The sequence below is a fragment of the Myotis lucifugus genome, unplaced genomic scaffold, assembly GCF_000147115.1.
Source record: "Myotis lucifugus unplaced genomic scaffold, Myoluc2.0 scaffold_292, whole genome shotgun sequence".
Classification (NCBI taxonomy): domain Eukaryota; kingdom Metazoa; phylum Chordata; class Mammalia; order Chiroptera; family Vespertilionidae; genus Myotis; species Myotis lucifugus.
Window position 1 is genome coordinate 843,103 of NW_005871340.1, and position 14,087 is coordinate 857,189.

The 14,087-nt window shown below is 39.3% G+C and overlaps 1 protein-coding gene across 2 annotated transcripts in view; it reads left to right on the plus strand.

Moving 5' to 3' along the window:
• Window positions 1–13,827, plus strand: part of SAR1A (secretion associated Ras related GTPase 1A) — a 15,905-nt gene extending 2,078 nt beyond the window's left edge. The window contains exons 2-7 of one of the 2 annotated variants that reach the window (XM_006099958.3): window positions 2,605–2,678; window positions 2,804–2,923; window positions 3,563–3,628; window positions 6,268–6,371; window positions 9,923–10,054; window positions 11,420–13,827. In XM_006099958.3, coding sequence (XP_006100020.1) covers window positions 2,621–2,678; window positions 2,804–2,923; window positions 3,563–3,628; window positions 6,268–6,371; window positions 9,923–10,054; window positions 11,420–11,536 — 597 coding nt within the window. In that variant the 5' untranslated portion in view covers window positions 2,605–2,620 and the 3' untranslated portion in view covers window positions 11,537–13,827. The remainder of the gene's footprint in view (window positions 1–2,604; window positions 2,679–2,803; window positions 2,924–3,562; window positions 3,629–6,267; window positions 6,372–9,922; window positions 10,055–11,419) is intronic. The other variant, XM_023763598.1, reaches the window with a different exon arrangement.
• The last annotated feature ends 260 nt before the right edge of the window (window positions 13,828–14,087 follow it).

Here is a 14,087-nt window from a genome sequence, read left to right on the forward strand (position 1 = left end):
GAGAAGAGAAGAGGCGCGGTGGAAGCTTTAGTCAGTCGCCACCTTTCCGAAGCCCTCAGCCCCTCACCCAGACGGGCCAGACACCCCAGGGAGGACGCCCGTTTGGAGCGAGGAAGACGTGCAACATTGTTCTTCACTGACTGCCGGGCGAGCCTAAGCACAATACCTTTGTGTGTAAAGTCACTGGACTTCTTAACGTGCAGGACACGTTTCCAAACTGTTCACTTTAACCCTGCCTAAATTTGGTTCTTTCTTGCCCAAAATATATATTGATGGGTACTGAATGAAAGGGAAAAAACCTTAGTATCTTTTTATATTTAGTTTTTGCCTTCAGTCTCCACCCTGACTCACTCGCACCCTTCATTTGGCCATTTATGTCCAGAGCCATAGAAAATAAGCATTAAGCAGTCCCTACAGTTTATAGGTGAAGCCACGGCTTCATTTTAAAATAACAAACACAAAAACCAGTAACTGTATGAAAAAGAAAATTAACACACGTTATCTCAATTTTTCAATTTCTTCATCAAGCATTCTTTGAAGAATATAGATAGGGTGTTTTTTTTAATTGTGCTTTTTTTTAGAAATATTTTTTTTTATTGATTTCAGAGAGGAACGGAGAGGGAGAGAGAGATAGAAACATCAATGATGAGAGAGAATCGTTGATCGGCTGTGTCATGCACGCCCCCTACTGGGGATGGAGTCTACAGGCTGACGCTCTATCCACTGAACCAAACCCGCTAGGGCTATAGATAGGTTTTTATGAGTAACCCTTTTACAAGTTAGTAGTAAATAAAATAAAATAAATTTCATGAAAATGTTATTTGAAAGCAGTTAGTCACAGCTAGTATAAAGCCTTGTGTTCACATGCTTTTGATGATGGACAGGAGTGAAAATGGGGAATCTTCCCCTTTACCAAATCTGTGATATTGAGGCAAAAGTTCAGTGTGACCAGGAAATGCTGACTAGGGAGAAACCTTAACACCTACCATTGGCTCTAGGTCCTCTTAACTTCACTCAGAGGTCCTTTTGCTTATTACCAATGTATGTAGAACTCCTTGTAGCTTTGTCTAGGCCTGTGGGAAACAGTAGGAAAAGTGATGTTAATATCAGTACTAAGTAAGGTATGTTCTTGGCTGGGAACCACAGTGTCCTCAATGAGTATTCTCATTTTAGGAAAATCCATACTTATACTCTTCTTACTGCTACATGGCTCTCCAAAATAGGCGTATCTCTTGTAAGTTGAGACACTTATTTGCAAGAGAGGCTAAACAAATACTGTTTAAGAAGAGATAGCGAAAAGAAAATGAAAACAAGATAAAAAACCCCAAACAAACAAAAAAGAGATAGCATTGATAAATGCAGCAGGGCAAATTGTGACTATGTTTTGTGTGTGTGTGTGTGTGTGTGTGTGTGTGTGTTTAAGAAATTAAAAAAAAATTATTGATTTGAGAGAGTTGTTCCACTTACTTATGCATTCATTGGTTGCTTCTTATATGTGCCCTGACGGGGGATCAAACCTTCAACCTTGGCATGTTGGGATGATGCTCTAACCAACTGAACTACCTGGCCAGGGCCCTGACTATGTTTTTTAGAGCAGTTTACAAGGATGGGTTAATATGCTTTTCATTCTGGTTAATGTGCCCTTCCCCCCCCCCCCCTCATTTTCTACTTAATGAATTGATGTGAAGTTTTGATACAGATAATTGATGGGACTGATTTCCTGCAGGTTTTGTTAACTGGTAGACAGCAATGGTGTATCTAGGGAATAGGAGTGAGCAGCTTCCTGGAGGAGTGAGTAACACTGAAGGAGGAAAGTATATTGTACTAGTAGATTGAAAACTGTTAGAAAATCAGGAGTTTGTGCAGATTTGAAGACCTCAGAGCAAGCATGTCAAACTCAAAGGCTAACACGGGCCAAATAAGGTTGTTTATGTGGGCTGCCAAAAACAAAAGCTTCAATTTTCATAGAAATGTAGGTTTATTTTGATAGAGACATGCTGAATACAAAGGGGTGAAATAAATGAGTAATCATTAACATAAAATAATAGAACATTTTAATAAAAATTAATTTTTTTGAACATTAACTTACCAGACACTGAATAACTGCACAAATTAATAAATGTAATGCAAATAAGCCTATTTTTTTTTTGTTCTCCGACAGCAAAATATTATCTGTTGCGCACACCAAACAAGTCAGTACAGACTAATGAAGTGGCAATCGGCTGCTAAAATATTTGCTGCTGGTCTTAGTGGAGAGAAATGGTGCGCCTGGAAATGAATGCAACACGACTATAGAAATCAGTCATTAGTGAACGTTGTAGTTTGTTATTAATAATTATGTATAGCAGGATATTGTAAAAATTAAGTTATGAAATTTTTATTAAAATGTTTCTTACATATGGTTATATTGGGTGGGCACAAAAATATTTGTTGTGGGCCGTGAGATTGATGTGCTTGCCGTAGGGACTTCCCTCCAGGGTGTAAAATCCTTTGTTTTCTTTTGGGACTGTAAACATGCTTCAGGGCCAGGGAGTAAGAGTTAACTTTTCCAGAACTATATGGCATTCGGAAAGCTAATGTTTGCTGTTTTCATATTTTATACAGGTAGTAAGCATTAATAATGTCTTTCATCTTTGAGTGGATCTACAATGGCTTCAGCAGTGTGCTCCAGTTCCTAGGTAAAGCCAATTTCCTTGAAATATATCATAGGTTTCAAACTTTCTGCATTTCCTCCAGCAATTTAAGTACAAGCAGCCTTTGATATGTAGAGAACAAAATGTTAAAGTTTTTTTTTCTCTTTTAGGACTCTACAAGAAATCTGGGAAACTTGTATTCTTGGGTTTGGACAATGCAGGCAAAACCACTCTTCTACACATGCTCAAAGATGACAGATTGGGCCAACATGTTCCAACATTACATCCGAGTAGGTTTGAAAATACCAGATGACCTTTTGATATTTAAAGGTCAATATCAAGGTTGGAGGATGAATCCCCAATTTAAGTAGTTCTTCTTTCTTTTTAAAAACATGTTATTATTGATTTTAGAGAGAGAGAGGAAGGAAGAAGGATAAAGAGATAGAAACATCAATGAGAGAGAATCATTGATCAGCTGCCTACTGGGCATGTGCCTTGACCGAGAATCGAGCTGGTGACCTCTTGGTTCCTGGATTGACACTCAACCATTTAGCCACACCAGCTGGGCAATGTAGTTATTTTCTTAACTAAGATCCCAAAAGACAGCTCACTTGAAAAAAAATTCCCTATAGGACACACTCAGGTCACATACTTTATAAATCTGAACCTCTGGAACTTGGTCACTCTCTATTCCCACTAGTCCTATAACGGGACACATCTCTCATATCTACTTCTAAGCAGTAGGAGACACATTGGAGAAAAAGAAACTTGGCTTCTAAAACTAATTTAAGAATGTTTTCACACTTGTATTCTTTTCTTTACAAGGTGAAAGCTTTATTAAGTTTTGCTTTTGTATTGGCTTATAATACTCATAGCTGGGCCTTGTGTGGATGGAGAAGTTTGTTTATTCTCTTTTGATAATTTTTCAGCATCAGAAGAGCTGACAATTGCTGGAATGACTTTTACAACTTTTGACCTTGGTGGGCATGAGCAAGGTAAGAAATGATTCACTGAAAAGATGGTATTGACTTATGGTTCATTTTGTTCCCGTCTTTTTTTAAAAGCAGTTTGTCATTTTTACCTTTTAAATTGCTTGCATTTAGGATTGAAATCTTGTTACTTTAATGAAGTTGGTTTATTCCCTTATTATTTTTAAGTAATTTCCAAATTGTGAAAAGTTTCAAAAGTGATAGAGAATTCCACTGCTTTATACCTTTTGTTCAGATTGATTTGTCTTCCTCTCTATATAATACATATTCTCTATATAATACATATTAATACTTACTTTTCTTTAACCGTTTGTGAGTCCATCATGGTCTTTTTGTTGTTGTTAATCTTCACCTGAGGTTATTTTTCTATTGATTTTTAGAGAGAGTGGAAGGAAGGGGGTGGGGGGGAGAGAAACATCGATTGGTTGCCTCTTGCATGGGTTTGATTCCTGATCAAGGGCATGTACCTGGGTTGCAGGTTTGATCCTTGGCCCCTGTCTGGGTGTGTGTGTGAGACAATCATTTGATGTTTCTCTCTCTTTCTCTCCCCCTTTCTCTCCCTTTCTCTCTCTCTCTGCTCCTCCCTCCCTCTCTCCCACACTCTCTAAAAAGCAATGAAAAAATATCCTGCCCTAACCGGTTTGGCTCAGTGGATAGAGCGTTGGTCTGCGGACTGAAAGGTCCCAGGTTCAATTCCGGTCAAGGGCATGTAATTTGGTTGCGGGCACATCCCCAGTGGGGGGTGTGCAGGAGGCAGCTGATCCATGTTTCTTTCTCATCAATGTTTCCAACTCTCTATCCCTCACCCTTCCTGTCTGTAAAAAATCAATAAAATATATTTAAAAAAATATCCTTGGGTGAGGATTAACCAAAACAGATAAATAAATAGAACATTGGTAACTTTAATTGTTCAGCCAAAAAATATTAGCCAAAAGGCTGGGAAGCAATCCAAATAATTTTATAGTCAGTGATTTCGTTAGCATATAATTACATGTATTTTATTTATTTATTATTTATATGCTACCAAGTCATATATGTAGTGTGATCACAATCATATAAAATAGCAGTGTATGTGTTTTGATGGAGGATTATAGATTATCTTGGGTTTTTTGTTTTTTGGTTTGTTTGTGTTTTTTTTGGCTAATCATTACCTGAGGATATATATTTTTTCTATTGGTTTTTGGAGAGAGTGGAAGGAAGGGAGGGGGAGAGAGAGAAAAAAAACCCCACATCTGTGTGAGAGAGAGACATCCATCAGTTACCTCCTGCATACGCCTCAACCCAGGCTGGAATTGGGCTGTAACCCAGGTACATGCCCTTGACTGGGAATCAAACTCAGACCAACATGCAGACCAACACACTAACCACTGAGCACCGGCCAGGGCTTTTTTCTCCCTACAATGAGCTTGTATTACTGTCATTTGGGTTTGAAGGGGTATATGGTGTATTTTCTGCTTCTTTTAAAAAAGATTTGTAACTGTTTACAAATTTAAGTTCCGAGGTAATAGTTATAAGCTGAACTGAGGCCATTTAGAGAATGCAGAACAGTAGGCGCTTTTAGACACCTGAAGTGGGAATTGTGTATTATTTGGTGTGATAATTTAGCTTTCAGGTTTTGATAGAGTAAGAAGGGAAATGTGTTCATGAAAATAGGTTTGTTTGAGGAAAATTTACTTAACAGAAACAGTTTTTCATAATAACCTAGCCTCTATTTTACAGAAGTTACTAAAATACTGTACATTTGGAAGTTTCCTTTATTTATATGTAACTTAAAAAATCTAACTATTAAAAAAAATATATAACTATTATAAAGGTCGTCTAGACTCAATGTAACAAATTTAGTATACAATCAGCATACACATATGGAAAGTAAAGTGAAAGCTTCCCCAAACTTCTTCCCAGCCCCTCTTCCGAGGCAACCATAATTAACTGATGTAGAGATTCTTCCTTAATTATCCCATTGAAAGAACTAGAAATGAATGGCTTAGAAATGACAATATAATTAAAGCATTGCTTCCTAAACCATTATCACTTCATATCATAAGCAAGTAAAAAAATATTATGAGCACCCTGGGTTGAATAGGGGAGACCGAGGTGATTGGCCTGGAAACTTGAACCACCTGTCAGCCCAGTCTCCCTGAGGGCTGAGCGGATGAGTGTGTCACTACACTTACACATAGTTGGTTAGGAACTAACTTGGGACTGAAGTTGTATGGACAAGTAATTGGCATCATGATATTTTAACTCAGAGGCTGCAAACTAAAATGGCTCCAGGGGCAAGGAAGGTGATTTAAGTGAGTGAAATGAACTGGGTGTAAGACAGTAAGGAATGGTGGGAACTTTGACAAACTCAACAGCCCAGACCTTATCCAAAGGGGCACTGGGTAGGTGGGCATGGGGTTGCCAGATGTTGCAGTTTTGGAGAAAATTATGCAAAAACCCCTAGTTTTTGAGTTTTAAAAATCATTTAGTTCATGGACCATCAGTTTATACCTTCTGTTCTGACTTTTAATAAAGGCTAGAGTTGGAAAATCATATGGAGTTTAATGCTATTGAAACCTGGCCAAGATTTGACCATTTCATAGATCATTCATTTTCAAAATGGATATTTTTTATTGATGCAATTACGAACTTTGTCTTTTTAGCACGTCGGGTTTGGAAAAATTATCTCCCAGCAATTAATGGGATTGTTTTTCTGGTGGATTGTGCAGATCATCCTCGCCTCATGGAATCCAAAGTTGAACTTAATGTATGTTGATATTTTTTTCCTCTCGTGGCCTGTATTTCTTTTAAGGAATACAGCTCAGTAGTACCTGTACTTAAACTTTCCAGTTAACATTTGATAAAGGTCCTAGTTAGGAAAGAAAGTGTTTTAAAATCTACAACATTGCTTTTCAATGTCCTAAGGACACTCAGCTTGCACTTGAGTAAATTAATTTTGCTTATACCTCTCATAGGGTGTCCAATTTGCTCAGGACACTCCCCAGTGTATGCCTGTTGTCTCATCATAATTAATGCCTTTCCCTTTCACATACTACATATGGTCACTCTTTATGAAGTATTAGCATAGTGATACCTTAAAAGGGATTAGCATTAGTTCTTTACATTTTGAGTCTGCTTTCTCAGGTTGTGCCTACCCACCTTTGCACCGAATGACTTGCCAGACCGTCATAGCCTGTTCTCAGTCTTCAGTTTTGGTAACGTGCAGGGTTTGATACTATTAAGGACTCACTTCAAGTTTTCTCCTTTCTCAATATTGCATTTTCTTGGCTTGACAATTTCTATAACGTTGCCTTCTTTGCCCTGTGCCTCTTCTTTCTCTCTGATTTATAACTGTCCCTTTGCATTCTTGTTCCTGGCAATTTTTGAACATGTCTCAAGTTTATTTGTAAGTACGTTTCTCGAATCTATACTCTTGTGTCATGTAGAACCGCCTATGGGGCAGTCCTTCCCTTACTTGACTCCTTGGCACTGCCATTCTCTCTTTAAACTCCTCTTTACATTCTTGGTTTTTCCCCAGGGTCTAGACTTGCTTCTAGGCTGGTCCGGGCTCCTCCCATTCCTTCATTTACCACAATGACTTCCAGATGGATGTCTTTGGACTATACCTTTCTTGAGCTCCAGCCTCATACATAATGCTGCCTATTAGACAACTCATCCTACCAGTTCTGTTCTGAAATGGAACTATTGATCTTCCTCCCCGTCTATCTGGACATGTAGTCCAGAACCCTGTGAATTACTGTAGATTTCACCACCACCCTGCCATATACTGTAATAATGCTAGAAGGAACTTTCTCAAGACTTATCATTGCCTTACTTAATAGCCATTAATAGATCTCTATCATCTTCAAAACAAAATCTACAAATCTACATAGCACATAAACTCTTTCAAGAGCATGCTTCTGTTTGTTTCACTAGCTACTTTTCTGTTGCTTACCTTGAACTACATCTCAAACAATTTGCCCTTTCTCGAGAATACAGAAGTGGCTATCCTGCCTGGCTTTCTCACCTGACCCCCTACCTCCTTTTGCTGGTAAATTTGAAAATGTCCTTGAAGACCATTCAGAGTTCAGGCATGACCACTTCTAGGAATCCTTCTTTTACTTCTCAGATTATTAGACTCTCCATCTCATTAGTGTCTGTTGTCTTTTCTGGGTTGTTTTTATTGGTCTTTCCCACCAGACTTTGAACTTAAATGGTAGGGACCTTGTCTTACTTCTTTGCACCTAGCAAAACATCGGACACATAGGCACTTTGTTGGCATGAATCAATGACTTCCTTACTCTGATTTTGTCATTTCTTGGAACTTAAATGGTCAAAGCATGTTCACATTTATCCATTCAACTCTAGTCTTTCCTAGCTTTTTCTTTGAGTAAGAACTAGACTCTCAGTGTAATATTGCGATTTATAAGAAATATATTTTTATCATCTGAATGACCAGATATGTTTCTCATATATATTTTATCTTTATCCATAGTTCCTGGCATACAGTTCCTGGAATTTTCTAAGTGAGGGGAGCCACATAGATATCTTCAGTTATGTTAATGAGGTAGATTTTAGACCTCACCAATGGATGAGGCTGGTTGCCAGGAGACTTTCAGCCCCAGCTCCTGACTCCCAGGGAGGAGAGAGGGGCTGGAGGATGAATCAGTTGCTAGTGGCCAGGGATTTAATCAATCATGACTATGTAATAAAGCCTCTATAAAAACCCAGAGAGCTTCTGGGTTGGTGAACACTTGGAGATTTGGGGAGAGTGGTACACCTGGCGAGGACATGGATGTTCCATGCCCTTTCCCCATACCTTGCCCTATGCATCTCTTTTATCTGGCCTTTTATAGCCAACCAATAATCCAGTAAGTAACATGGTTCTCTGAGTTCTGTGAGTCATTTCTAACAAATTAAACCCAAAGAGGGGGGTTATGGGAACCTCTGATTTATATCCAGTTGGTCAGTACAAGTGATAACCTGGACTTGCTACTTGTGTCTGAAGCGGTGTGGGAGTCTTGTAGGACTGAACCCTTAACTTGTGAAATCTGATGCTTATCTCCAGGTAGATAGTGTAGAATTGAGTTGAATTGTAGGACACCCAGCTGGTGTACTGAGAATTGTGTGTTAAGCAATTCTAATAAATGATGTCCCCTCACATTGCACTAGGTACAAGACCCGTTCACCCATTCTTGAAATCTCTGCCAGCTTAGACTCCTCTTTTGTCTATTATCATTTAAACTTGAGTCTCTTTACCTCTTTACTCCAAAATTCCTGCTGCACTATTCATTATATGCTGCCACCTTAGGCTAGATCATTATCTCTTACCTGAGCTCTACGGGTAGATACTGTTTGTGAATGCATTGCACTAAAAGTATATAGATTCTCTCTGTAACTTCTGGATTTGGGGTCTTTAGAGTCTACTGCAGTTAACCTCTCAGACTGGCACCATAATGTTGGTTATCCCTTGCCATCCTGTTTACTCTGTCACTGCATATCAACATAAATGTGTTAATCCAGCCAGATGCTACTCCATAAAGCTTCCTGAATTCTTTTCCTACTGTAAAGCCATTGCTTATATTCTTCTTCCTCTTTTTCACCTATTCTAGTCCTGTCCCTCCTTCACTGAGCCAAACCAGCTAGGGCTCCTGTCCCTCCTTCAGAGCCTGGTTTAGGTTCTACATCCTTGCTAAGACTTTCCTCAAGCCCACATCAGCATTTCATTTCCCTGATTGCCTTTCAGTATTTATAGTCTGTCCCCATTCGTTGTGACACTTAATCATGCACTTGCCTTGCTTTGTTGACAGATGTGTGAACATAGAGTGAGGATTTCTTGGCTAGGGGGCCGTGTCTTACCCTCCCTTTTGTATCCGTCAGTATGTTTTGCACACATTGGGCAATCAGTGAATACCTGGGGAGTTCCTGTTGTCATTTTAGAGCCTCGATAGCCAGAGCATTCATGCTTCTAGGACTGCTCAGTGGATACCCCAAGGATGGTCTGTGTGTGAGTGACTTAACTCAGAGCTACGGTTGGGGCAGTTCTGCTCCTTATAAACAGACACAGCCTTAAGTTGCCATTGTTTTGAAGCCATTGGGGGATTTTTGCCTAATGTCAAAGTATTTTTAGGGGCTTTTTACCTAATATTAAGAGTGTTGTAGATAATGTCCAGAATAAACTTTGAGTTAATCACTCAAGTGTCAAGATGATTAGATTTTCACTTTACATTTGCTACCTTTTAGACAAATGAAAGTCAAAGTGATTTTCATTATCTGGTGGCTTTTCTGGATCCTCACTCTTTTTTATCTTGTCTCCAGGCTTTAATGACTGATGAAACAATATCCAATGTGCCAATCCTTATCTTGGGTAACAAAATTGACAGAGCAGATGCAATTAGTGAAGAAAAACTCCGTGAGATATTTGGGCTTTATGGACAGACCACAGGGAAGGTAAGAGAAAAATCTTTAGAGGACATATAAAGGGAATTCACAGCTTTGCTATGTAGAATTTACTTGTTTTTCTAAAGTTTAACTGGGCTTAGGATTTGTTGCATTACAGGTAATTTGTAGACAATGAAGGCTGGAACATGTTCTTTTTTTTTTAAACTATTTTGTAATGTGATACATGAGAATGAAGGAAATGGTACAAATGGCAAACTTAATATTTTAAGAATTTTTTTAAAAAAAATATATTGATTTTTTACAGAGGAAGGGAGAGGGATAGAGAGTTAGAAACATTGATAGGCTGCCTCCTGCACATCTCTACTGGGGATGTGCCCGCAACCAACATGCCCTTGACCGGAATCAAATCTGGGACCCTTGAGTCCACAGGCTAACGCTCTATCCACTGAGCCAAACCAGTTAGGGCAAGAATTTTTTTGCTATCTTTCAAATTCAGTTCTTAGAAATCTCATTTGAAAGAACCTTTTAAAGCCAGAAAACAATTTTTTTTTTAACTGGAGATTTCAGGTTATGAAGAAGAGTGTTCATTTATCTATATCACTGTCTAAGCATTGAATTCAAAGCACTGGATTCTTGGGCTGTTATCTCATTCTGAAGATGAAACTCTGACAGTGGTTTGTTCAGGTTCACACAGCAAGTCAGTAATGAAAGCAGGAGCAGGACCCAGGTCTAGATCAGTAGATCATGTTGTCTCCAGTTTAAAGAAGAAAAGTATGCTTGAGAGAGAAAATTTAAATCAACTATAATTGAGCATGAATCCTGGCCCTTTCAGCTCAGGATTTTGGCATATTTAACATTTAAATTTTTCTTTTCTGGAATCTGTAATGATTTTTTTACTTTTTTAGATGGTTCTTTTGCCCCTTGGTTACCTATTTCTTTCCAGAAATGCTTTCTCTAATTTGTTTAGTTTCCCTCTCTTGCATGAGAATTACACACACGAATTCTTAATTTCTTCAGTATAACCTGTTATTAGTGTATCTTTCTGAATGTTTGCATTAATGAGAATATTTCTAAAAAGTCCCAGACTTCTTTTGTCCATCAAAGAGCATGCTGGTTCTGTGGGTCCCAGTGGCCTTTTTCTTGGTTTGCTGCCATAGCTGGCCAGTGAATGTTGGTGTGTTCAAAGCAAATGCACTTCTTAGGGAGATGCTGGGAGGAGGACTGTGCTGCTTCCTCTATCCTGAAAGTATGAAGCCCTGAGGAAGTCATTTGTATGGCCTGGACCACACTTTTTAAAATAATCTCTCCTTAGAGTTGCTTTTGAGGAATGGGGAAAGTGATTTTTGTGATCACCCTTTCAAACTTTGCACCAGGAAGGTGCTAACAGGCCTTTCTTGACTTTGCCTCCCTTAGGGAAATGTGACCCTGAAGGAGCTGAACGCCCGCCCCATGGAAGTGTTCATGTGCAGTGTGCTCAAGAGGCAAGGCTACGGCGAGGGCTTCCGCTGGCTCTCCCAGTATATTGACTGATGTATGGACAGTGAAAATAAAAGAGTTTTACTTCTCTGGACTGATCCTATTCACAACCTCCTCATGAACTTTTCTAATAGAACAAGGAAAGCTCTCCACAACCATGTCTGGCGTTGAGAAGCCAAGAGTCTCTGTCAGCTCTCTCTTCTCCCAGTGGTGACATGTGCTCTTCACACTGTCGGGAGGTCACGCTGCCCCATGTGCTGGTGCAGGTCAGCATCCCAGGACTTGGAAGCTGGCAGGATTTGCCGGGAAAAGCTGTGCGCCATCATGGGGCACCTGAACAGAAAAACACGTCTCACCACTGAGGTTGATTTCAAAAGAAAGCAATTCTATTTTTTAAAGAAAGTGTTGTTTATGTCATTGGTTTCCCTTCTAACTTTTTGAGTTTACAATTTACTTGGTCCAGAGTTTTCTATTCCTTTTTTTTTTTTTTAATCTAGTGAATGGCATTTAGATACTTCCTAAAATTATACAGAGGTACATGTTGGAGGCCAGAGCTCAGTCAAGTGAACTCACTCCTGTTGAGTTAGCAGTTGGTGGAAGAAACTCCCTGCCTAACTGCCTGGAGTAGGTGGCATCACCTTGGCACAGAGAACCGGAAAAGGGCAGGCCTGGCCTCGCAGTTGCAGGGTCCCACTGTGGCAAGCTGGGGCTCTTCCGCCTCACGGAGTGCATAGCAGATTGTTCACGGCAGGGGAGGTCATTATACAGTGGGTCATTGTTACTATCATTACCTATAAAGTTACAAATTTCAGCCAGTCTCCGCTTGGAATTGTGGTTTCATTTCTCTTTGTAGCACTTTTTTTTTCCCCAGTTATAGCAAGTGACTTTTGCCTCAAAATAGAGTTGAGACCATCTCCCATGTTGTCCTGTACTGCAAGTGTGTCAGTTACTTTTGCACAGATTTTAGGGGAATTTTTCTGAATAGGAGAGTCACATAGGACACAGGTTAGGGCTCTTAATTTTGTGATTTGAGAACTTAAAAATCTGGTATTATAGCATTTGGTTGAATCTGGGAAGGATTTACTCAGTGGACTATAAATTTTCCACTTGCAGCATTTGGTCTCTGGGCTTTTCATGAGCTTTTTTTTTTTCTTTTAAATCAGTTATCAATTTTTTTGGTGTTTAAGGATGTTTAAAGGTTAACATCTTTTCCAGAATTTTATTTTTATGACATTGCCTTTCTCCATTCCAGAAATAAGCTGGGGAAACTCGAATTCAAGAACTTCGTGTAGAGCTTTCCCTTCTGAGCCAGCATCACTTACTGTCAGCAAGCACTCAGTACAGAAGCCGCCACATCCCCAGCAGTGTGATGAGGACGGTGTTTATAGCTTTCCATTTCTTAATGCCATGGGTGAAATTGGGTTTTCTTGATCTTAACCAGTTTTCTACCCTTGCAGTAAAAGATGACAGGATGGGAGGTGGTCTTAAAATGGGAGAATATCTTCATTCATTTTTCCTTTAATGAAAAGTTAGAGGTAGTTTCCTCAAAATTGAAAAATTGTGATGATGATGCCGATATGCAGATGATTGAATTCAGTGGATTCTTGCTTACAATAAGAGGGTAGGGAAAGTGTGGATAACATATTTTTGGGGTGAGTGAGTATTGTTCTTCAGTTGGATTTCTTGTTAACGATGTCTTCAATACTATTAGGAAAACATACTTTTTCACTGCCAGGTACCAAATGCGGAGGCCCAGTGGAGTATAAGTCTGGAATGAGCATGACTTTCGTTTATGAGCAAGCATAGCTGGATTAAGACAGTTGTTGGTTTGGAAAGGGGTTAAAGCCTTAAGTGAACAAATCTAGCTAATGGTGAATTAACTTGCATACTTTTAATTTACTTTGGCTAAAGGTAATCTATCCTTCTCCATCCAGAGACATGAGAGTATGATCGCTTCAGTGTTAGTTTTCTTGTTTTTTTTCCTTCTCCCCTACTCACTTTGTAGCAAGCTAGAAAACTATGGATTCTGTGCAGGGCAGCTCTTTGTGAAAGTGGTTTATTTTGGCCACTGGAGAAAGGGGGGGTCGAAAAGCCAAGTGGCACCCGTCTGTGTGTTGCCCCCCCATACAACACTGTTCCAGTAGTAACAGCAGAAAGAAGCAGCTGTGAGGAGCGTGGCTCTAACAGTGAGGATCTGAGCTTTGGGCAGGAACTCCCATGAATTGAGACTTTTCATTCTGTTTTATCAGAGCGCATATAGGTCCTATTTCAGGAAAAGTAAAGCAGTCATTTACAAAAGAAAGTCAGTCTGTATCCTAAGCATTTTAATAAAAAGTTAAAACAAACTTGCTGTCTTTTTTTTTTTTTTTTTTTGCAGTGGTTTTGAGTTTGAACATTTCACAATATTTGTGCTGGGGAAAGCAAAGTTCTTTCCTACTTGTGGGAAGAAATATATACAATGGATGTGAGAGACTTAAATTTTGCTACGGGGGTGGGGGGGGGGCGGAAGGCTAAGCCAATTTACTCATTCCACTAGAAATAATGAATTTAGTACTGTTTGAGAGCCTTAGAACATGTGGTGGTGCCAGAGTTGGTGGTAATCTTT